General features: G+C 52.7%; 10 protein-coding genes across 10 annotated transcripts; 4 read left to right on the forward strand and 6 right to left on the reverse strand.

The window, feature by feature from the left end:
- Positions 1 to 1,480: 1,480 nt before the first annotated feature.
- On the forward strand, positions 1,481 to 2,753 carry J4E87_007772 (uncharacterized protein; the record flags this gene model as incomplete). The annotated part of the gene is made up of 2 exons (XM_049379365.1): positions 1,481 to 1,529; positions 1,591 to 2,753. The coding sequence occupies 2 exons, from the start codon at positions 1,481 to 1,483 to the stop codon at positions 2,751 to 2,753; spliced, it is 1,212 nt and encodes a 403-aa protein (XP_049230939.1).
- Positions 2,754 to 3,134: 381 nt separating this feature from the next.
- On the forward strand, positions 3,135 to 4,208 carry J4E87_007773 (uncharacterized protein; the record flags this gene model as incomplete). Its single annotated transcript, XM_049379366.1, has 1 exon — positions 3,135 to 4,208. The coding sequence occupies one exon, from the start codon at positions 3,135 to 3,137 to the stop codon at positions 4,206 to 4,208; it is 1,074 nt and encodes a 357-aa protein (XP_049230940.1).
- A 2,267-nt stretch (positions 4,209 to 6,475) lies between these two features.
- Positions 6,476 to 7,252, reverse strand: J4E87_007774 (uncharacterized protein; the record flags this gene model as incomplete). The annotated part of the gene is made up of 1 exon (XM_049379367.1): positions 6,476 to 7,252. The coding sequence occupies one exon, from the start codon at positions 7,250 to 7,252 to the stop codon at positions 6,476 to 6,478; it is 777 nt and encodes a 258-aa protein (XP_049230941.1).
- Positions 7,253 to 8,211: 959 nt separating this feature from the next.
- Positions 8,212 to 10,330, forward strand: J4E87_007775 (uncharacterized protein; the record flags this gene model as incomplete). The annotated part of the gene is made up of 5 exons (XM_049379368.1): positions 8,212 to 8,220; positions 8,329 to 8,418; positions 8,472 to 8,483; positions 8,532 to 9,621; positions 9,678 to 10,330. The coding sequence occupies 5 exons, from the start codon at positions 8,212 to 8,214 to the stop codon at positions 10,328 to 10,330; spliced, it is 1,854 nt and encodes a 617-aa protein (XP_049230942.1).
- Positions 10,331 to 10,804: 474 nt separating this feature from the next.
- Positions 10,805 to 11,669, reverse strand: J4E87_007776 (uncharacterized protein; the record flags this gene model as incomplete). The annotated part of the gene is made up of 2 exons (XM_049379369.1): positions 10,805 to 11,522; positions 11,572 to 11,669. 2 exons carry the CDS (start codon positions 11,667 to 11,669, stop codon positions 10,805 to 10,807), a joined length of 816 nt encoding a protein of 271 aa, XP_049230943.1.
- Positions 11,670 to 12,348: 679 nt separating this feature from the next.
- J4E87_007777 (uncharacterized protein) lies at positions 12,349 to 13,123 on the reverse strand (the record flags this gene model as incomplete). Its single annotated transcript, XM_049379370.1, has 2 exons — positions 12,349 to 13,009; positions 13,056 to 13,123. 2 exons carry the CDS (start codon positions 13,121 to 13,123, stop codon positions 12,349 to 12,351), a joined length of 729 nt encoding a protein of 242 aa, XP_049230944.1.
- A 2,384-nt stretch (positions 13,124 to 15,507) lies between these two features.
- On the reverse strand, positions 15,508 to 16,437 carry J4E87_007778 (uncharacterized protein; the record flags this gene model as incomplete). The annotated part of the gene is made up of 1 exon (XM_049379371.1): positions 15,508 to 16,437. The coding sequence occupies one exon, from the start codon at positions 16,435 to 16,437 to the stop codon at positions 15,508 to 15,510; it is 930 nt and encodes a 309-aa protein (XP_049230945.1).
- Positions 16,438 to 17,538: 1,101 nt separating this feature from the next.
- On the reverse strand, positions 17,539 to 18,248 carry J4E87_007779 (uncharacterized protein; the record flags this gene model as incomplete). Its single annotated transcript, XM_049379372.1, has 2 exons — positions 17,539 to 17,937; positions 17,994 to 18,248. 2 exons carry the CDS (start codon positions 18,246 to 18,248, stop codon positions 17,539 to 17,541), a joined length of 654 nt encoding a protein of 217 aa, XP_049230946.1.
- Positions 18,249 to 19,418: 1,170 nt separating this feature from the next.
- J4E87_007780 (uncharacterized protein) lies at positions 19,419 to 20,256 on the reverse strand (the record flags this gene model as incomplete). Its single annotated transcript, XM_049379373.1, has 2 exons — positions 19,419 to 19,608; positions 19,661 to 20,256. The coding sequence occupies 2 exons, from the start codon at positions 20,254 to 20,256 to the stop codon at positions 19,419 to 19,421; spliced, it is 786 nt and encodes a 261-aa protein (XP_049230947.1).
- Positions 20,257 to 20,893: 637 nt separating this feature from the next.
- Positions 20,894 to 21,573, forward strand: CRP27 (40S ribosomal protein S22; the record flags this gene model as incomplete). The annotated part of the gene is made up of 3 exons (XM_049379374.1): positions 20,894 to 20,941; positions 20,993 to 21,077; positions 21,314 to 21,573. The coding sequence occupies 3 exons, from the start codon at positions 20,894 to 20,896 to the stop codon at positions 21,571 to 21,573; spliced, it is 393 nt and encodes a 130-aa protein (XP_049230948.1).
- Positions 21,574 to 21,697: the final 124 nt, after the last annotated feature.

Here is a 21,697-nt window from a genome sequence, read left to right on the forward strand (position 1 = left end):
AGGCATCCGAGAAAAAGACGAACACCTGGCCTGGCCTTAATGCATATACGATATCGACGATATGCGTGCCCTTGTCGGGGATCTGCAACGTGGCTGGTGCGGTCCTCAACTGGTGGGGTTTCAGGTGCGTCGCAGCGTGTGGTGTTCACTCATCACCTCGACAGAGTCGACACCTGTCAGGCGGGAAGTAGCGGAGTGGCAGCAGGAAGAGTCAGGGTTGTAAGAGTTGGTGAGTGGTGATATAGGGTGCTGTGATTGGGGGGTTAGGGGTGCATATGGGGGGTGGTAGTGGTGCGGTAACATCGACTCGTGGGTATCAGCATGAAAGAACGCGTTTGCTATCGGCATGAACAGTAAGTGAGGAGCATGAACACGAAGGATAGATTTCTTATCGACAAGAAGAGCAAGTATGGCGGTAGCTTGGGTATCGCATAGTGGTCTTACGACAACCGTTCGTGTGGACGCGCACAACCACCAAGCATCCTTTCCATCTCCACACGCAGCACAGTCGCACTTGAACGCAGCACAGTCCCAGATCAACGCAGATCAGCATGCCCAGCGTAACCGAAAATCACCGAAAATACTGCCTGAGGACGTCGCTAAGGCATGAAGCAGCGACAGGGTGGGTGGGGGAGGCGGAGGGGAGGCGGAGGGGAGGTGGTGGAATTCATCTCTCTTCTTGTGGGTGCGTTGGTCTCGTGATGATCCGATTGCAATGAATTTGAGTGGTACTTCGGGTGGTTGGGTATGTGATGACTCTGAATATCCGATTGAAGTCGTCCCACGAGACGGATGCAGCGGGTGGAAGCACAGTCTCGTCTCACGCAGATCAACGTCCCATCCCCCTGCCCAGTGTGACCGAAAATCGCCGACAATACTGCCTGAGGATGTCGCTAAGGCATGAAGCAGCAACCCCAGCCTTGGCTCCCGATCGGATACCACGGCTCCGCTAAACCAAGGCTCATACAACAAGGCCTCAGGTCGCAAGGCAATCAGGACAAAACAGTCAAGCAAATCTTGGCAACCGTTTTAGTTGCACATCATCTGTCTTGGCAAGATACGGGAGTGGAGTGCGCCGGTAGCAAAGTGTCCATGTGGCGAGTTACTGAGGCACCCAAGGCTACGATGGTACGTGTGTCACATCTCTACGGTAATACAGGGGCGGCAAAGGCAAGTACCGACATATCGATGTGTTCCCTGGGCATTAACGACGTCGTTTTGTCGATGGCAGTGGTTGGATAAAAGCTGAAGGAAGGACGCATGAGTTTACCTTCTCATCCCACACTCACTCTTCTTCCGGCCTTCTTCAGTCCTTCCTTCCTTAATTCCCGCTTTCGATTCTTTTAGCGACTTTGATAGTCTGCTTATTACCACTTTCTTTGAACCTTTTATACACATACGTCTGCGACGTTTAATCTTTACCTTCTTTTTAATCACGATACTACCGTCTTTACCCTTTCAGGACTACTTCATCACCAACATGTCTATCAAGGCTATTGCTACTATCGCGCTTGCGGCTGGTCTCGCTGGTAAGTTCTCCAAACCAAACACTCAACCATATGACCCAACATACTAACGCACTACTCACAGCCGCAAAGCCCATCAACACCCCTGCTAAGCGCCAAATCGGCTTCAACTCCGTCGTCAACGGCTTCAACGGCAACGACGGCGCCTTCAACTTCATCGACGGCTTCAACAACTTCAACCAGCAACAACAAGTAATCCAGATCCAGCAGGAGAACCTCCAGATCATCGACAACGGACGTCAACAAGCCGTCGTCCAGCAAGTGGAGCAAGTCCTCATCGTCGACCAGGTCAACAACGGCTTCAACAACGACCTCAACAACCTCTTCCGCAAGAGCAACTTCCAGAACCAGTTCCGCGATGTCGCCACTGTTACCCTTGTTGTGCAGGAGATCCAGATCGCCATCGACGACGGCCGCGGCAACCAAGTCCAGCAAAACATCTTCGCTCAGTCCGCCGTTGTCGCTAACCGCGGCGCCCGCGAGACACAGACTGTCATGGTCTTCGACAGCCGCACGCTGATCGCCCAGGACATTCTCGGCGGCGACGCCTTCGGCAAGCTCGGTGGCTTCGGCGGTATCGCAGGCGCAACTGGCGCGTTGGACGGCGCCATGCCCACCAAGACGGCTGGTATCCAGCTCTTCGGTGCGAAGCCCACTTGGTCGGCTGTTGCCGAGGACCCAGCTGCGACTCTCGGTGCTATCTGGCAGGGTGCTCTTCAGGATCTCCAAGATGCGCAGAACGACGAGGCGGACAACAAGCTCAACGAGCAGATTGCTGCTGAGGAGTTGAAGGCGCTTCTTGAGGGCCAAGACGGCGAGGATGACAACAAGGATGGCGAGGACAACGCCGACGACAAGGCCGCTGAGGAGGAAGCCAAGAAGGCGGAAGAGGAGGCTAAGAAGCAAGAGGAAGAGCAGAAGAAGGCTGAGGAGGAAGCTGCCAAGGCCGACGCTGAGGAGGCTAAGAAGCAGGAAGAGGAGCAGAAGAAGGCTGATGAGGCTGCTAAGCAGGAGGCTGAGCAGGAGAAGAAGGCTGAGGAGGAGGCCGCGAAGAAGGAGGCTGAAGATGCGAAGAAGGCAGAGGAAGAGGCTGCTAAGAAGGATGCCGAGGAGCAGAAGAAGGCGGACGAGGAGGCTAAGGCTCAGGATGAGGCGGACAAGAAGGCTGAGGAGGAGGCGAAGAAAGCTGAAGAGGCCAAGGCTGCTGAGGAAAAGAAGGCAGAGTAAGATACTCTAGAGTGATGGCTCGCGCTCTCTGCAGCAGAGCGACGATGCGCGGAATATGTATACCCTGAGAGGCTTTTGTTAGTTGCTCTCTTACCTACCTAGGTAGTTCAAGTGCTGCGTTTGCAGGACCGGTATCAGCGAGACTGGACCGCGAAAATTGGTTACGAAATTGAATGAATAAATTTCCTTCTTTCACTACATGGCGCACTAGTCTAAATGCATTTACGGTGACGGGATGAGCTCGTGTTGATGTACTCACCTTCACTAATAGTGAAACGTCAATTTCTGCTGATTGTGACGACTTTTATCGGGTTATCTCTCCACACTATGGGCTTCGCATTCTCTCCCGATGTTAAATTATTAGGCATCGAGACTACAAACATGCCATCGCCTCCTGTATTACTGCGCCTCTACTGCAACAAGACTCGGCTACTGATCGGAAGCATACTGCTTTTCATCAGCCTGCATATATTGTTTGGTTGCTCAATCTTCAACCTTGTCCCATCGGGTACACCTGCTACCCCAAATCTCGCCAACGCTATACCCGAATCCATACCCTGGACTCCCAAAAGATTGCAAGCAGACCTGCGCATCTCAAAAGCGACCATATTATACAACTTCAGGCAACATGATAGAGACAATCTCGCCCTCGACGAACTCCACACCCAAAACTTCAGATACACAAGCCACATTCTCCAAACACCTATAGTGCGAGGCGCTCTGAACAAGTTCCTCTACCTCCAGTCTCTCATCATCACCGAACTTCAAAAACCAATCGAAGATCAAAAAGAATGGATACTCTACCACGACCCCACCGTCATCCTCGCAAATCCACACATACCACTCCACCACTTCCTCCCACCCATCACGGATGTCGAAACATTCAAGACCCTCTCGATCATTGCTACGAAATCCGAAAGCGAAGAACTGTATACGACGGTCTTCTTCATCCGGGTGAGCGGCGGTTCACTGCGTATCTTGACTGAAGCCATGGATATGATGTACAACTTGTCAGACAACGGAGATGAAGACGAGGAATTTAATGTGGCAGCGACAGTCCTCCAAACTACCCTAGCCCGCCCCCACCACCTCGAAAAGATAATCTACCAACCCCGGGAATGGTACAATAGTACCTCGTCTCTCTTCTACCAGCCCTACTATCTCACGGCGGCGCATCGTCTCCTCCCCGTCGACTACACCCAAATCATACAAGGTGACAAAGAAGGGAGCGACCCGATGTTTCCTGATGCAGACACGGTACACAGGTTTTGGCACGTTGTGAGTGAAGCGCGGCGCGTGTTGAATGAGGCAAAGGAGAAGGGTCACACGAGTGAACAGGGAGAATGGTGGGAGATGGTGGGAGAGGTGAAGGAATGGGTTGAGGGTAGGGCTTGGGATATGGTTGAGTTGGAGAGGAGGGTAAGGGTTTTGAAGGAGGGGTTGGATGTAGACTGATCTCTTACAATTGAGCATGGGTTTGGTGACAGTAGGTTTCTGCTGCGGTGTTGATGTCGTGAGTTATTTTGCGGGTCGTCTTGATCGACCTGCTGTTTCGAGACGGTCGTGATGGCCGTGAGCAGTTGGAAGGATTCCGCGGCCGGGATGAATGCTTCTAATCTTGGCACATGGATTCCAACGAGCTTGGGGAAATGACGACGTAGGGCGCAGGCCAAGTCGGACGACTCTCCTCCGGACGGTTCTCTTCTTCCAATCATGTATGATGGTTGAACTGGGCGTCTCGGGTAGCACGGCTCCATGTCGAGTAAGCGAGGCTTTATCCCCGGACTGCATGCTCGACATCTCTTCATATAGTAACATGTCGCGTGCCCACAAATCGAGATGTAGAGGACTTCTCTATACTCACCGCGCACCATGCCGCCGTCCCCAGAAATAACACCACTGCAAAACATCGCACCACCAAACAACCCCCCAAAAAGGACCACAGCATCCAAGTCCAACCAGCCAACTCCAAACAACGCAGCAGAGCCCTACTCCGCCTTCCCAAAATCCAGCCGCACCTATCTAACCTACATCCTCGGTATAATCCAACTAATCTCCACCCTAACAACAACAATCTACTTCCCGCTCATCCCCACCCTCAGCACCCACTTCTCCGTCTCCATCCAAGCCATCAACTTAACCGTAACCGTCTACGCAATCTGCCAAGCCATATCTCCTGGTATCTTTGGTTCTCTAGCAGATTCATATGGTCGCCGACCCGTACTACTTTGTCTCGTTACTACGTACACGCTAGCGAGTCTGGGTCTCGCGTTGAACAAGAACAGTTATCCGGTGTTGATTACGCTACGGGCGTTTCAGAGTATAGGTGGTTCGGCGACGGTGCCGATTGCGTATGGGATTGTGGCTGATGTTGCTGTGGTGTCGGAAAGAGGCGGGATGTTGGGACCGATGTTGTCGACTTGTAATGGGATTTCGGCGTTTGGACCGGTTATTGGTGGGGCGTTGGCGATGAAGTCGACGGGGCATATGGGCGTTTTTATGGCGCTGTTGGGGATTGCAATTCTGTGTCTTCTTCTGGTGGGCTTTGTGCTGCCGGAGACGTCGAGGGGGATTGTGGGGAATGGAGGGAGGCCTGCGACGGGGATTTGGCGGACCTGGACTTCTTTCCTCGGTCGAAAGAGAGGCGATCAGGCCGCGTCCACTGTTGCGCATCGACCTCCTATGCCCAGGCCTTCCCAGACGCTCTCGAGGATCTTCAATTCTATACGAATGATCCGTCACCCGGACGCTGCTGTGATTCTCTGGATGGTCGCTTCATCATACGGGATCTACTATACCTTCCAAGTGGCCCACTCCGTCATCTTCAAAGAACTATACGACTACAACGAACTAAAAATCGGACTAAGTTTCCTGCCTGCGCTGGCTGGCATGACGATTGGCGGAACGATAGCCGGCAAACTCATGGACATCAACTACGCGTATCATGCGCGTCAAGCCGAGGTAGTCGATCCAGCGAACATTCTGGACTTCCCAATCGAACGCGCTCGATTCAGAAATATGGTTCCATTGATCTTGGCGGAGACGGCACTGGTAATAGGCTATGGATGGACGGTGCAACAACACACTCACCCCGCCGTTCCTCTGGTCTTGGAGTTCTTCGTTTCCGCACTGGCTACACTGCTAAGTCATACTGCGAATGCGCTACTTGTGGATGTGTTTCCTGAAGTACCGAGCACGGCGTATGCGTCGGGTCAGCTTGCGCGAGGCGCGTTTAGTGCGGCATCTGCGGCTATTATTGATCCTCTTGTACGCGCTGTGGGTCGTGGGTGGTATTTCACCATCTTCGCAGCGTTTACCGGGACGGGATGTTTGACGTGTGTCAGTTTGAGTCGGTGGGCTGGTATGAGGTGGCGGAGAAAAAGGTATTTGAACGCGAGTAGTAGGTCAGGAGAGAGAACGGGTGGCCAGGGAGCTTGAGAATGGTTCCCGCCTGTTGGCAACTACGATCATCAGGATCATCACCCCGGATTAGAATCGGGCTCTGGAGTCAGAGAACTTGTTGTGTTACTTTTTCGACGCGCCTTTGAAACTCGGGTGGCTGGCATCGCGTCTGAGGTTGGCGTTCAGGCATCACGCTAGCCGCTTGCAGCTGACATCGAGCGCGCCTGCGGTAAGATATACGAGCGCGCATCATCCCGAGGTCACTTCAGAACAAACCACATATCTCATTGACTAAATATCAATTCGTCGGGACGCCATGACTATTTGGCCATGCTCTGGAAAATCGGTCCCATATTCTCCTGCCAAGTATCCACAATCTTATTCGCAGGTCCCGCAGCAATCATCTCATCTCCCTTCTTCCACTTCCCTATCGTCTCCTCCGTAAACTCCTCGACACTCAACGCAGCTTGATTCTTCTCCTTCTTGTTGTCATCCGGATCCTTCCTTTCACGATGCAAATCCGTCGCTACGGTTGGCGGCGCGATTTCGATGACCCTGACCTTGGTATCTTTTAACTGAGCGCGTAGGTTCATTGACCAGAAGTGCAGCCATGCTTTGGTACCGCAGTATACGGGATTGACGAGGGAGAATGGGACGAAGCCGAGGACGGAAGATACGTTGACGACGATGGCCATTGGTTTGGATTTGAAGTGTGAGAGCAGGTGCAATGTAAGGTGCATGGGCCCACGTTGGTTGATGTCGATCTCTTGATCGGCCTTGCTTCCAAATTCTTCTGGATCCATTTCGTTGACATCGAGCGGTCGCTGCACTCCCGCATTGTTGACGAGACAGTCCAGATCCGGGTGCTCGGAAATCAGCTTCTTGATGAAAGCTGGGATGGATTTGACATCTCCAGTGTCAAGCACGTAGTAAGCTGCTGCGCCGATTTCTTTCGCGGCTTCTTGGAGTTTTGACTCTGTGCGGCCGGCAATGATGACTTTCTTCCCGTCTTTTATGAATTGTTGCGCAAGGGCCTTTCCGATGCCGCCACCTCCGCCGGTCACGAGGGCGGTCTTGAAGTCGTAGTTTGTGGACATGTTGATTTGAATCCGAGGTTTCTCAAAGACGAATGAAACTTACAAGTGTAGAATGGTACAGCTCTTACAAATTGACTGGCTCAAGGCCATAGCGCCGGTGACGTACACCTACGTCGCCGTCGCTGATGATGTATGTACGTCATGACCCCATTTCAATACTAGAATTTGCTCCAGGGCGCAGCTTGTCGGCGACTACGCCGGTGCGACAGAATACTTCTAAAAGTCGAGGTTTGATCAGGGCAAACTCAACCGTGCCACCTAGGCACAGCGATTTACTCAAGGTAGCTAACTAATCGTGTGCATAATCCAACCACTGTCAACGCTCTCGTTTACCAAGCATGACCAAGGACCCACAGTCCTTGCGCCTTGGACGCACGATGGAAGGAGCGCAGCCGCACCCGGGACGGCTGCATCCACATCCCCATCTTCAACTCCTCTTCAACCTCATCCACCTGACAAACGTCTGACAAACCCCAAAACGTTTTTGCGCTTACCTTCAGGCCCACACTGAGATGCGCGAATCACGAACTTAGAACGCCGTTCCATGCGTCATACGGTCCAAATCGGCTTGGCGTGATGTGGGGTAGCCACGCACCAGATCGCGTCGACAACGCCGGGATGTGGGCTGTGCGACACGCCGAACAGCATTGCCGTAGTGTGAGATTGCTAGGGTGCGCGGGACGGAGCGTTTGTAAGGCCGTCTTATATTAGATGGAAGCCACATTCGCGACGTGTAGAGCATATCTTGCGCGCAGGCAAACCTTTGAGCGGGATATACACACGCGACCAACCAACTATTAGCGACGACGGCGAAGAGACTACAACATGACGGTTCCAGAGAACTCAGAGTCGAAGTGCGATGTGTTAGTCTGTCGATATCAAGCAATGCGAACATGTAGCTAATGAGTCCAAAGTCTTATTGTCGGTGCTGGACCAGCAGGGTAAGGATCACCACAACAATGGGCATTGTTCGGAACTGACCAGGTCTTAGGCTGATGCTCTCGGCTTGGATGGCAAGATGTGGTATCAATGCTCGCGTTGTCGATAAGCGTGGCACAAAGATCTACTCGGGACAGGCAGATGGTTTACAGCTCCGCAGTCTGGAGATTTTTGATAGCTTCGGTTTCGCTGATCGAGCTTGGAAGGAAGCAAATCACTTGATAGAGGTATGCACATCAACCGATTGTGGCTTGAGTAAACTTTACTGACCAATAATCAGTTTTGCATGTGGGTATGTTGTCACACTGAGCAAAACCACCAGCTTTCCTAATATTCGCAGAACCCCGGCGAAGATGGTGTGATACGCCGCTCAGACGGAGTTCCAGATACACCACCCGGTCTCTCACGATTCAAGGAGATCGTTCTCCATCAGGGACGGATTGAGAGGTTCTTCCTCGATCACATCAAGAAACACTCCAAGGATACGTTACGCGTCGAACGCGCGGTGTTACCGGAGTCACTGCATATCGCCGAGGATCGAGTTGATGATCATTCGCCCGACAACTACCCTGTTACAGTCCAGCTCCGATATCTCACGGAAGACGAGGCAAAACCAGCGCAAAGCAAAGGATCTGGAGTCAACGATGGTCTGTTCAGAAGCAATCTGGCCGAAGACGACACTGAAGACCTGATCGCCAACAGCCAGCAGAAGCAAGGCAGCACTGAGACTGTAAAGGCAAAGTACGTCGTAGGCTGCGACGGCGCTCACAGCTGGACGCGAAAACAGTTAGGCTTTGAGCTTGAAGGGGAGCCTACCGACCACATCTGGGGCGTCTTGGACATCATCCCCATCACAGACTTTCCGGATGTTCGCAAACGCTGCGCTATCCACAGCGCGTCTTCCGGGTCAATGATGATCATCCCACGAGAGAACAAAATCGCCCGCCTCTACATCCAGCTCACAGAGATCAAGCCCGACGCCAGCGGCCGAGCAGACAGGTCGAAGATTACCCCTGAAACCATTATCACAGCGGCACAAAAGATCATGGCGCCGTACAAACTGACGTACGAATACTGTGACTGGTGGACGGCATATCAGATCGGCCAGCGAGTCGGCAAAAACTTCGATCACAAGAGCCGTGTCTTCCTGGCTGGTGATGCTGTGCATACGCACTCACCGAAAGCTGGTCAGGGTATGAATGTCTCGATGCAGGATGGGTACAACCTAGGCTGGAAGTTAGGTCTGGTCGTGAAGGGCATCGCGCATCCCTCTATCCTAAAGACATATCAGTCAGAGCGAAGACGTATCGCGCAAGACCTCATCGCGTTCGACCACAAGTTCTCCCGGCTGTTTTCCGGTCGACCAGCCAAGGACGTCATGGACGAAGAAGGCGTCAGTATGGATGAGTTTAAGAACGCTTTCCTCAAGGGTACGTCACGTCAAACCCAGTGCCATCTACTAAGCCCATCAACTAACCCATCCTAGGCCAACTCTTCGCAACCGGCCTCTCAGTTGACTACGGCACCAGCATGCTAATCGGCAAACCGGGCTCCGCCGCCGACCAAGGCGACGGCACAGACGTCTCCGCCTCGTCCCCCGTCATCGGCAAGCAAGAGCTGTCCTCAGAGATCAAACTCGGCATGCGCTTCCCCAGCCACCAAGTCATCAACCAAGCCGACGGCCGCGCTTGGGAATTCCAACAGAAGCTCAAATCGGACGGAAGATTCCGCATCGTCGTCTTCGCTGGCAACGTGACCAACGCACAGCAGAGCACCCGTCTGAAGAGCTTCTGCCAGGCCCTCGAGTCGTCATCGGTGTTGGCTCCGCATCTCAGTAAGAACATCGAGGTGCTTACGCTGCACTCGTCGAAATGGAAGGAGGTAGAGCTATTACGCGACATCCCGGATATCCTACATCCGTTTGATGCGAAGACGGGCTGGGATTACGACTCCGTGTATGCGGATGATGCGAATCCGTTTGAGGGCTTTGGCGATGCGTATAAGGGGTATGGGGTTGATAGGGAGAGGGGTTGTGTGGTTGTTGCGAGGCCGGATCAGTATGTTGGGTATATTGATGAGGTTGATGGGGAGGGGTGTAAGGGCGTTGAGGGGTATTTCAAGGGGATATTCAAGTTGTAGCCGGCTAGTCGGGCTATGCGCAATCACGAAAGAACTTACCTTGCACGTGCATGCTCCAAGGCACCATAAGGTATGAGATGTTCGTATCCCTGAAAGGGCGGTTTGACTTATCCTCATTGAGATTTACCCTCTTCGAAAGCTGTCCTTCTAGTACAGCTATCTACTTGATGATAGCGCCAATGAATTTGAAGCAAGGACGCAAACAGGCATGAAAGACTCGCATAGAACTTCAGCACTGAATGTGAACCATGAATGACTAGCCGCTTCGTCAAAACTTTTGATGTGGGTATGCATCAAGCGATGAACCCTTTTCTTCCTCAAGCAAAACCATAGTTGTAGAGTGATAGTCGATTGTAAGATGGAGTTTTGATCGGAACGTTGGAGCAGTCTCCAGTCTCTCGAGGCTAGAGATCTGAATGTCGGTTGGCATCTGTTTCAACAATCGAAAGATACGACTTGCCTGCCTCATCCACCTCACTTGAAGGCTGGGTGTGTCTCCTTGTAGCAGGGCTTTTTGAGGGTGGTATGCGCATGATACTGGCAGCCAGCGTTCTTGAAGAATGTTTGTTTGGATGCTTCCGGTACAGTAACTAGTCGTAACCGTGGTCCTATGTATGCGACAAGCTCCTCCAGGAACATTTTCGGGTAATCGATCCTTGTCACAAGCTCGAATCTTTCTGTGTTCCAGAGATGAGCGGCGACCGTAACGGCAAATTTTCGGTGCGCCTCATCTATAGGGCTTGTCTTGTAGAAGCGACACGCTGCAATCATCATGTCCTGATTGCCTGAAGCAATCTTCTCCTGAGCCAAGTCGATACAGGCGTCCTGGAAATTGTGATCTTGGATGTTTTGGCCAAGCAGGTAGCATTCGTACCACTTTTCACGTTCGACCTCCGAAGGACTGATACCAACGCGGTCGGAATGATCCACAGGCTCGTAGTCAGAGAGAGGACTATCGGCATCTTCTTCTGCCACGATGTAGAAACAGCCTGTTTGAAGCCAACCGAGATAAAGTTCGAAAGCTCGAATGGTATTATCTGGCAGCCTCACTTGCTTGGATCCGGCGTGTTTACCTTTCTTCGTGAGGGGTTGATCGTGAAAGAAGTCGCAACTGGTTCGAAGAAGTTTATTATCGACCGGAAATGCCCTTGACAGTCTGCCGACGAAGACGGTGGTAGTATCCGACTGAAGGCTGTTTGTGGTCAGACAGACACGTCGTTTTACGTTTTGATCGCACTTACCTTGGTCTTTCGGAAATAGAGCACCTCAACTTTTTTGGCGCAGCAGCGTTGTCTGATGGTCCAGCCTTTCGCTTTGCGGGTTGAGCGCGGGTTGTCATTGTGAACGGTGGTGATGTGCGAGAACCAGCGTCGAGAGAGTTGATGGTAGGAGACGAAGTTCAAACCTAGCAGCGAAAGTCTTTTATGTCGATGGAGTAGCTACAAGCTAGCAGGTAAAGGCAGCGAACATATGAGGAGGTAAAGGTGCTCGGTATCGCAACTTCATGGGAAGATCACAGTGAGCATGTGCTAAACTAGTACGGACGTGTAACCGTCAGCATAAGAGAGGCAAAGATTTGGTAGAGTTGTATTGGACTAATCGTACTGCCTGGCAACTACAGTGGTACAAACACCGATGCATGACAGGCCTTGACCCCAATGTATGCGGCAAAAGGAACTCAATCCACCCATACCACCGGCGTTGACGCGATTCAATCGCAACTTCCTGTCGCCTGACGATCGCCAAACACTGCGTCTTGCAGTGCAACTGTCGACAAAGTTAGCACGTCGGAAGTAGATAAGTGGGAGGAAGCTCGTAAACTCTGAATGATATCGTCTAGCACCAGAGAGGTATACTGTAGCCTGAAGGTATTCAACGTGTTTTAGGCCGACAAAGGTCAACGTAAACCATTGCGTATACTTCCAGGCTTCAGCTTCTTCCCGTGCAACTTGGGGAAATGAGCTTCGTATATTTGACTTACCATCAGTCGAGTTCGCGCAGACCATGAATGGAGGCACTCAGAAGCGGAACGCGGGCTTAGTCTTGTAGCAAGGCTTGTCTCCATGATCGTGGTAATGGCAGCTGTCCATTTCCTTGAACCAGTCCACTGCAGATGACCATTCGAGGCCCTCGCGAAGGTTTGGCATGATTTCGCGCAGGATATCGCGCATGAAATCGGGTGGGAAAGACTTCATATTTGCCACTGGAACTCGCCGGCCAATATTGACAAAGGCGTCAACCCCAAGTTTTCGGTGGGCTGAGGACTCCGCTGTAAGTGGATAGACGCAGCGGGCAAATTTCATGGGAACCTTGCATGAAGCACACATCCAGTCGATCATAGCGTCGATCAAGGCGTCTCGGAAGTCACTGTCATCGAGATAAACGCCGAGATCATAGAGGCCTTCCCATGCCCAAAGCTCTGGATAGTGCTTCCGCTCGTTGTCCATTAGGTTTTCAGCCCCTCCAACGAAGACTCGTCCAGTGTAGAGGAACTTGACCCATGTCCTGAAAAGGTCTGGATCGTGTACCGGTAGGTCGACTGCAGCCTCCTGTCCCTCTTTCCACTCCTTCTTGAGCGCGTTGTCGAAGAACCGTGAGTTTGCGCGGAGCAGTGATTCGTGGACGTAGAACTCCTGTTTGGTTTCGCCAACGCGCACGACAATCGGTTTCGATTCGACACTGTGATCTTTAGCGTATTTTGCATGAAATAGGCGCGGTTGCTTACCTAGGTCCCTCGTCTGCCGAGCAGCGCGCTTTCTTGCGAGGAGGCTCCAGATCAGAGTCGGTGGCCATAGTGTTATTGACTGACGTGGGTGTTGTGCGTTGAGTGGAGAAGCAAGCGTTTTTGCGGTCGCGATTCCGAATTTTGCGTGGCTAAACAGCGTGAACTCGCTAAGCACGGGCAGATAAGAAGTGAAAGGGGGTCTGTAGTCGAGCAGTGAGCTACCGAATCTGTCGAAACGAGCGCCGCATCAGAGTGTACCCTGAGGGATACATTGCAGCATATTCAGCAGAGCTTACACACCACGAGACCATGTATACCTCAAAGAGCCTGTTGGTTTGAAATATAACCCAGAGATCGCAAGCTCAAAAGCAGAACTCAGCCATCCCGCTATAGCATCCTCCCCTAGCATGATCATAATTAGGTATCTGAACCCCACTGCCACAAACTATCTCCATCCTCATCCTTCCGCCTATCAAAGCCCTTCTAACACTCCTCAGCATATACCTGACAACCTAACCCGGATTTTCTACTCCCTCTTCTCCTCTCTCTACCTATTCGGCACTTCAACGAACACATCCATGGCCAGCACACTACCGGTGTGCTTCGACTACCGATGTGAAACATAGTAAAGTTCTTCAGCGAGATGGAGTGTGTATATTTTGCAGTAGAGGCAGGCTTCCAATAGGATGTCGATGAGGACGTCGGCGGAGAAGTGTGAGGCGAGGAAGGAGCATAAGTCGTGACAGCGGGATCAGCCTGATCATTCGATTCGATGCCGCTGCTATCCAAATGCGTGACATCTGTTGGTGAAGTAATGAAATGATCCATTTGATTCAGTTAATGAGGATTTCCGCCCATGTTTCTAGAAGCGTGACGTTGGGGAAGTCGTCACAGCCGAGTTCTTCCTTTCGAGCTTTCTAGAGCGGCGGAAAAGAAGGACGAGGTGTTGTGGAAGGAGGCTTCATAGGCGAAGGAATTCCGACTAGGTGTGTTGACGGTAGTTTTGATTGGTTGATGTTATGCTGCTGAAGTATGTCAGTCAAAAAGGCATTCGGTCATAAAGGGCCCCATCTAGTCCTTCGTCGGTGAAGTAACATTAATCTAAGCAAGGTAGATCTCGAGACGACAGAATTGAAGTTCCACAGCTGACCTCCTATCACTTACGACTTGTGGCTGTAAAAAGCCATTTGGCCCCCAAACGCTTACTGTGGCTGTACGACGCCCGCCGCAGTAGTGTCAAAGTATAAGGACCCGAGAACGTCGCCCCCGAGAAACAGCAGCATCGCCTCCTTCAACCTCATTTTCAATATTTACGCGATTTTGCTCTTCGCAATCTGTACAGGATGGCAGCGCTTCCATATTCTGATTTGGAGGTGGCTTCCAGTACCGATCCGGAAGTCGCTGGTAGTACTGACCAGGATACACACAAATACGCGCATTACTCGGTGGCCCCTGCAGACACAGACAAGATCGCATATGGTAGCATCACGCCTGCGCATGACGAGTCGGCACCGCAAACGATATGTGGCCTGCGGAAGAAAACGTTTTGGATCGTAGTAGTCGCGGGCGTTATCATCATCGCCAGTGCTGTGGGCGGTGGAGTCGGGGGATCGCTTGCAACACGCAAATCCAGCTCGACCAGCCCGACCAGCAGTACCATAATACCCGCAAGCAGCATACAATCTACCTCAACAACACCACCCCCCACATCATCAACCCAAACCATCAGCACAACCACCATCCTCGGCCCAACATCCAGCCCGCAACCCACACTCCTCCGCGACTGCCCATCCTCCAACAACACACTCCGCACCGTGACCTACGGCAGCGCATCTTACCACTTCCGCAAACTCTGCAATGCAAGTTACCTGAACACCGGCGGCGTCGCGGCTCCCGTGCAGGGCGTCGTAAAAAGCCTCGACGAATGCATCGACATATGCGCGCAGTATAACCAGAACAACCGGACGGATATACAAGCAGGCCGAGACCCTCTTTGCAACGCAGTGTGTTGGCGCAATACTTTCGATGTGAGTAATGACTGGGAAGGGGGCCATTGTTTTGGGTTTACGACTAGGAATGTTACGATAGATGGGGAGTCGGTTTTTAATGTGCATAGTGAAGAGATTTGTGATAGTGCTGTGTTGATTAATCAGGAGATCTAGAAGTGCATTGCATGTTGCAAAGGGAGGCTGTTTGAGGAAACCAAAGAGTAGATTTACCAGCTAGATAACCAAGAAAGATAAACCGGGTATACGCGCCGACATTACATACATCGCTTGTTCATGAACGCCGTTTGTTGCGCCGCTTGTAATGACCGCTTCGCGTGTCGGGGGGGAGGAACCAAAAGGGAAGACCGTGTAACCAGACCAGAACCAAGGTATATACAAGAAGCGAAGAAGCGAGAAGGTTCCGAGACGAAGAGAGATCTGACCGTAGGTGTGATACCATCTCCCTAGATCCCACCCATATCCACCTCTTTGCTCAAGAAATCCGCCTCTTCAAAATCACTCCCACTACCCGCGCCGACTCTTCCTTCCATGTGCGCGGCATTCTCAAAATCCATATCAATATCATCATCGCTAATCGTCCGTTGCGCTGTTCGTCTCGACTTGGGCAGCGCGACGCGCCTTGGTGGCGGCTGCATATTGAGTCCCTGAGGCGGTGTTTCGCTGAGCGGGCTAACGGGTACTTCGTCGATTTCGACGCCCATGCCCATGCCCCTCGTCGATGATGATGAGCCGAAGAAGAAGGTTGTGTCTAATGTCCTGACTTCATCTTCGTCCTGCCATGAGCGTTTCGAGGGGTTGTGTGGACGTTGCGAAGTCGTTGAGTATCCGCTATCTGTGGAGGCTTTGGAGGAGAAGGGCTGAGTGAAGGTCTCGGCGGGGAGGGGGAAGTAGTTTGGAGGTGGTGGCGTGCCGTTCGCGGCGTAGAGATGTGGGTTGGTTGTTGGTTGTTCTGCGAAGCCGCCGATTTTGTTCAAGCCGCAGAAGGGCAGGAGTTCGCGCTGGTGCAGGACTTCTTCTGATACAGGCTCTCGGGGTGGTTTGACGGCTAGGGTGGGCCGCGACATGGTGGTTTGGATGGATGGGAGGCCGGATGTCTTGTGGATCTTGTAGCCTTCCGGCACGCTCTTTCGCACTCTCATGCCGACGCTGAGGAGGTCTGCTTGCACTTGGCCGGGGACGTCAGGAGCGAGTTTCTCTCTGGGCTGGTGCTGGTGTTGCCTCGTGTTTTGGTGTCGCGGTCGGGTAATCGGATCTAGGCCCCGCAGATCGTCGGTATCCTCGAAATCGTCCCGCACCTCGAAATAGCTTGTGATGCTGGGTTGGAACTTTCTCTTGCTGCGGTGTTCGTCGGTCGGCGTATGGCGAGCTTGCATAGCGGAGTGCAATTGTGTGGATGTGTGTGTGAAGGGGGAAGGAGCGGTCGGAAGGCGCGGTCAGGCAGGATTATGCGGTGTCGCTGAGGTGGAGAGGGGATCTTTCTGATGCCGCTTCGATGCACGCTCGAGCCCTTGGGGGCTGAAGATGGACAGGGTTCCGGGATGACAGGACGGGTGATCAATTTAGCTGCTTAACGAGGAACGGCGGGTAGATTTCGCTTTCCGAGTCACGCTCCGGTCGGAGTGCAAGAGGGAGAGAAAGAAGCAAATGCGACAACCCAAGTTCGCTCGAGGGCCTGGCCGGATGACGGCAGTTGATGCAATGAGGAGTCGCGCGCTGATCAGCGGTCGTGACGCGACTGGACACTGGACGGCCGAACTGGAACCGCGAACCAAACGATGATCGTTGACCGGCTTATTCACGCCTTCCCCACTGCGGTTCGCTCCCTATCTAACCTGTCAATTGTCGGAGATGCGAGGTCGTCTCAACGCTGCGCTGAAACCGCTACGTGCAATGTCTCATGGACAATGTCTGGCTGGTACAAAGACAATTGCTTGTCGCGCGCGCTGCCGTGCCGTTGCTCTGCGCGACAACTCCTCCGAGGCTGCTTGCTGGCCCGTCCAACTTTCCAGACGATCCATGTCCAGCAAACGCACGCTTTTCACCCAGAAACACAAAAGCGCCATGCAGCGGTTCAGCATGATTGCTTCCCTTGTTCCCGCTCACGCACGCTTACGCATCCTGTGCTCAGCTCCAGGGTGATCGTCCATTGGACTTGTCGATCTGATCTGGGCCCAGTCCCCCGCAATATCGCTGCACAATGCTTCATTCCAATGCGAAGTGTAAAGAAGATGCGATTGAACGCAAAAGAGGCCTTCATTTGCCTAATAGTACATTGAAAGGAAGACCCTTGTTCAAAGTCACATACCAACGACCTATGACGCCAATACACCGGTACGCCTTCCCCCTTTGGACACGCTTGCTGACGGAGGTCCATAACCCAAATGCATCAAATCTCTCGACATAATACGCGCCTCCAAGCGCGTGCGTGTCTCGTTATCATCTCTTCTCGAATTAACATCGCCCTTGGGATGTGCCTAGTTGTTCACGGGAATGTTGCCCATCTCAACTTCCTTCCTCTGCTGCCTCGCTGCCCACTTGTCTGCCATCCAGGTAATCATTGTGACAGCCATGCTTGCGCCCACAAGTAGGAACACGATGAGGGTTCCGTATAGCGCAAACTTGCTTGCTCCACACAGGGTCTTGAAGTCGCTGTTGCCCATGCCGGCCGGCATGGCAATGTCAGCAGGCAGATCCTGATCAAGCGGTTGAGAGCTCTGCATCTTGCAGGTCCAGGTCTGGATGGTATCGACTTCCGGCGCGTTGTTGTTGAGCATGTGGGCCCAGATAGTGGTGATCAGGGTAAGGAGAAGAGTAGGAAGGAGGGTAGCGAGGGAGAGAAGAGCACGCAGGGTGTATTTCTGACGAAGTGCAAGCTGATGTTTGTTAGGAGGCTGTTCTTTTGCATGAGAATATCTGGACAGATGCTCACCTGAGGCAGAAACGATGCGATCAAGAACGCGCCACAGAGAACCAAAGTCACGACAGACGACGCAATGAGCGCCTTGGTTCCCTGTACGTCGAAGTGCTGAGGCCACATCGGTGCCCACCAAGGGTTTGTGAGATGTTGCCTGTTGAAGACATCGAGGGTGTGTGCCGAAGTGCCAAGAATACATATGCTGAAGACGACAACAAGGCCGGTGATGATGGCCTGAGCCAAGTGGAAAGGAGCGGGGTTGATCTTCATCGTGATGGTAGTCGTTGGTCTCGAAGTTGCTTTTTATATTCCAAAAACGTGGAGCGAAGGTATGGTATAAAGATCGGAGCGATTACTAGGCGTCAACCAGTGCGCACCTTTCTTTCTCGGAATGAAGGACGAATGAACGAGAGAACGAAATAACAAGCAAGCAACAGAAAGAGGCCTGATATAAGCTAAGGCTCCGAGTCGATCTTCTTTGCCTGGGATGGGGATAGAAAACAACTCTGGGGGTGGCACATGCCTTTAAAACGATCTCGGTCGCAATGGGGGTTTCACGCCTACAGAACACATCGTGCAACCCCCTGCAGCCCATCTGGCGTTCGCGTACAGGAATAGACGAACAAGAGCAAAGAAAGAACGGCAATCTGTCTTGCCGCTGCGACCATCAGTCGGACCTGGACTAGCAGCGCCAGTGTGCTGGGCTGGTGGTGGGAGTATTGTTGTTCGCAGCGCGTAAGCTGCACACCAGGCCTAGAATAGCGATATTAACCTGCATGGGGTCTTGCCGTATTACCGCATGTGTGCATTTAGCAGCACATGCCGTTCCCTGTGGTTCAATGAGCATGCCGATCGTACCGTGCGTCAAAGACTGTGGCTTGTCTGTGGTCCCGCTGGTAGCGAGGTAGGGCAGAGTCAGGGCATGAGCGGTTGTAGTGCGCTGTCAGCTGTCGAATGAGGATACAGAAGGATTCAAATGCAGGGTCGCCAGAGTGTGAAACGCGAATGGAGCGTGGGCGCTTCCAGAGTTGAGGTGCAGATGCTAATTCGTGAGATGTATGGGCGCTTACAGCCTGGGGTGCTTCTGCGCGATGATTGGCTGTGAGCGCATGACGCGAGGAGTGAGACTTTGGAAGCGACGACCAACGAAAATAGCAGATCCTCCTGATAGTAAGCTCAGTCAATTTTCTCAGAGAGGCTGATGGAAGTGCATGAATCGTCCAAACTGCTCTGCACGTGGGATATCGTTGGAAAGGTGAATGCTGCATTGTCCACTCTGCCATCTTTAGCACAAGAGTTCTTCCAATATATGGCATAGTATATCAAATGGCCATTCGAAACATCTACACACGCTCGCTAACTACGATGGTAATACCCATTCTACCAGGTTGTCGGAGCGCCGCGAAACGCCATGAGCGGAGAATCGGCTCGGAAGCGCTATCAAAGTTGACCTGTGAGGCCTCCAAAGCCCCACTTCCGCCGCCCTGAGCTTTGCGACTCTTTCGCCTTGCCCTTCTTCGCAGCCTCTAGAGAATGTGTCTTCTCCCAGTCTTCATCGGCCTTGTACGCAGTGATCGCCTGCTCGAGGTTGTAGCTGGCTTGTTCGAGGTAAAGGAGTGCAACGTCGTATCTAGTGAGGATATTAGTTCTGTCCACTATATGGTGGAAGGTGATGCCCATACTCTGCGACCTTGCATTTGACCATAAACTTCCGTAGCTTTGTCTTTTTGATCTCTTCCTCCTCGCCCTCTAGTGGCCTCGGGCTTAGACTAACCCCACCTTTGTAGAACTCTCCCGGTATGAGTACCGTCCTACGCGCCGCTAGTAGATGATCCGCATACAAGTTGTTCGTTCGGCGTAGGGCGTCGGCGGGTACACCATATCGGAGCGATAGCGATAAGATCGAGTCGTTGTTCTGGTCAACAAAGTGTAGAACATCAGGCGCGTCTTCGGCGTCTGTCCTCGACTTCTCAGATGGTGGTTGCAGCGCGTTGCCTGCTGAGTATGGTGGTAGTTCGTCGTCGACTTGCTCGCCCGGTGGCGAATACGTAGGAGGGTCGCGGAGACCTTGTGGTGGTAGTGCTGATGGCCCTGTCGCTATCTGGCAATATGGGCAGTAGTTTTGAAATCTAGGGTTATCCGTCAAGCATCTGGCGCATATGGCACGACCGCAGCAGTCGAGTCTGCGCTCGAACTGCGACGGCTTCTCGGTCTTCTCATCGTATGTTGGGGGAATAGAGGATAGGAGCGCAGCGCAGGTACAGCATGCTTCAGACATGATGAAACAGAAGGGTGGACTAGAGTGTATGAGGGAACTTCCGTATGTCTACACATGAGGTTCGTAAGGGATAATGGGAGGCAAAGTGACTGCCGCTACGTCATGACTAAGACAGTTGGCGATCGCGAGGGCACGTGAAGGCGCGATAGCATCGCATGTGTGTGAAGTTCAAACCATAAGCCCTGCGATATGTTGTCCCGTGCTCGGCAGACATATACTCTCTCTGTATCGTGATTGCGACGCGTGGCAGGACAGCCAGGTGTTGGAGTTTGGTGCTGGGTGCACTGAGCCTGCAAGGGTCCCGTCGTTGCTGCCAAGCCCAGCTCCGTTAGCGAGGACACGGTCCACCACACCAATTTGCGCCTTCCAAACTCGAACTTTTCTCGCAACATCGACCTTCCCTACCGCCCACCGCACCTTCACGAGGTATGTCTTGGACCCGAGTGCCCTTCAGAGCCCGGGGATGCAATCGCCGCCGTCCGCAAGGATGAGGGCGACACTGCTTCTCCTCTTTGACACGAGCTGAAGAACCCTTCTGCAAGGGCACTCTCCATGCTCTGGCATCTGGAGGCTAACCACGCACGCGCAGATACCTCAGTCGCCTCCGCCACAGAGAATCTCCCGTTAAACCGTCAAAATGGTCAAGACTTCCGTCCTCAACGATGCGCTCAACGCCATCAACAACGTAAGCTACAGCGCTGGAGGTGAACATGGACGCGCGCTAACAACTGAACAGGCTGAGAAGGCTGGCAAGCGCCAGGTCCTGATCCGTCCTTCCTCCAAGGTCATCGTCAAGTTCCTCACTGTCATGCAGCGTCACGGTACGTCGACTCCTGAATCTACCACATCACGCGTCATGACCCCAAAGACGTGTATTCCTCCGCTAGCAACCCCATCACCTCTTCGGGCTGATAACTACTCACTGATCTCGACCCCCCACGATCAATGAGCTTTAAGTGTCCGATAAATTAACTGCGGAGGACTTACACGTCTTCGGATCCCTTTCATGACGTCTGATGTTTATTTCGCCGCAACATACACTAATTCTCTTCTTCAGGTTACATTGGCGAGTTCGAGGAGGTCGACGACCACCGCAACGGCAAGATCGTCATCCAGCTCAACGGCCGCATCAACAAGACCGGTGTCATCTCCCCTCGCTACAACGTCCAGCTCCGCGACATGGAGAAGTGGGTCGTCAAGCTACTTCCCTCGCGTCAATTCGGTTACATCGTCCTGACCACCTCCGCTGGTATCATGGACCACGAGGAGGCCCGCAGGAAGCACGTTGCTGGCAAGATTCTCGGTTTCTTCTACTAGATGCTGTCTCGATGTGTGGTGGTGTGGGATTCAATATACCCTGGCTTGGGCAAGCTTATGTTTGGCCAAGTAAGCCCATCTTGGGAACGTTAGACGAAGAAATGACAAAAGTTCATGACTGGGA

The sequence above is a fragment of the Alternaria ethzedia genome (assembly GCF_023757985.1).
Source record: "Alternaria ethzedia strain BMP 0044 chromosome Unknown scaffold_22, whole genome shotgun sequence".
NCBI classification, from domain to species: Eukaryota; Fungi; Ascomycota; class Dothideomycetes; order Pleosporales; family Pleosporaceae; genus Alternaria; species Alternaria ethzedia.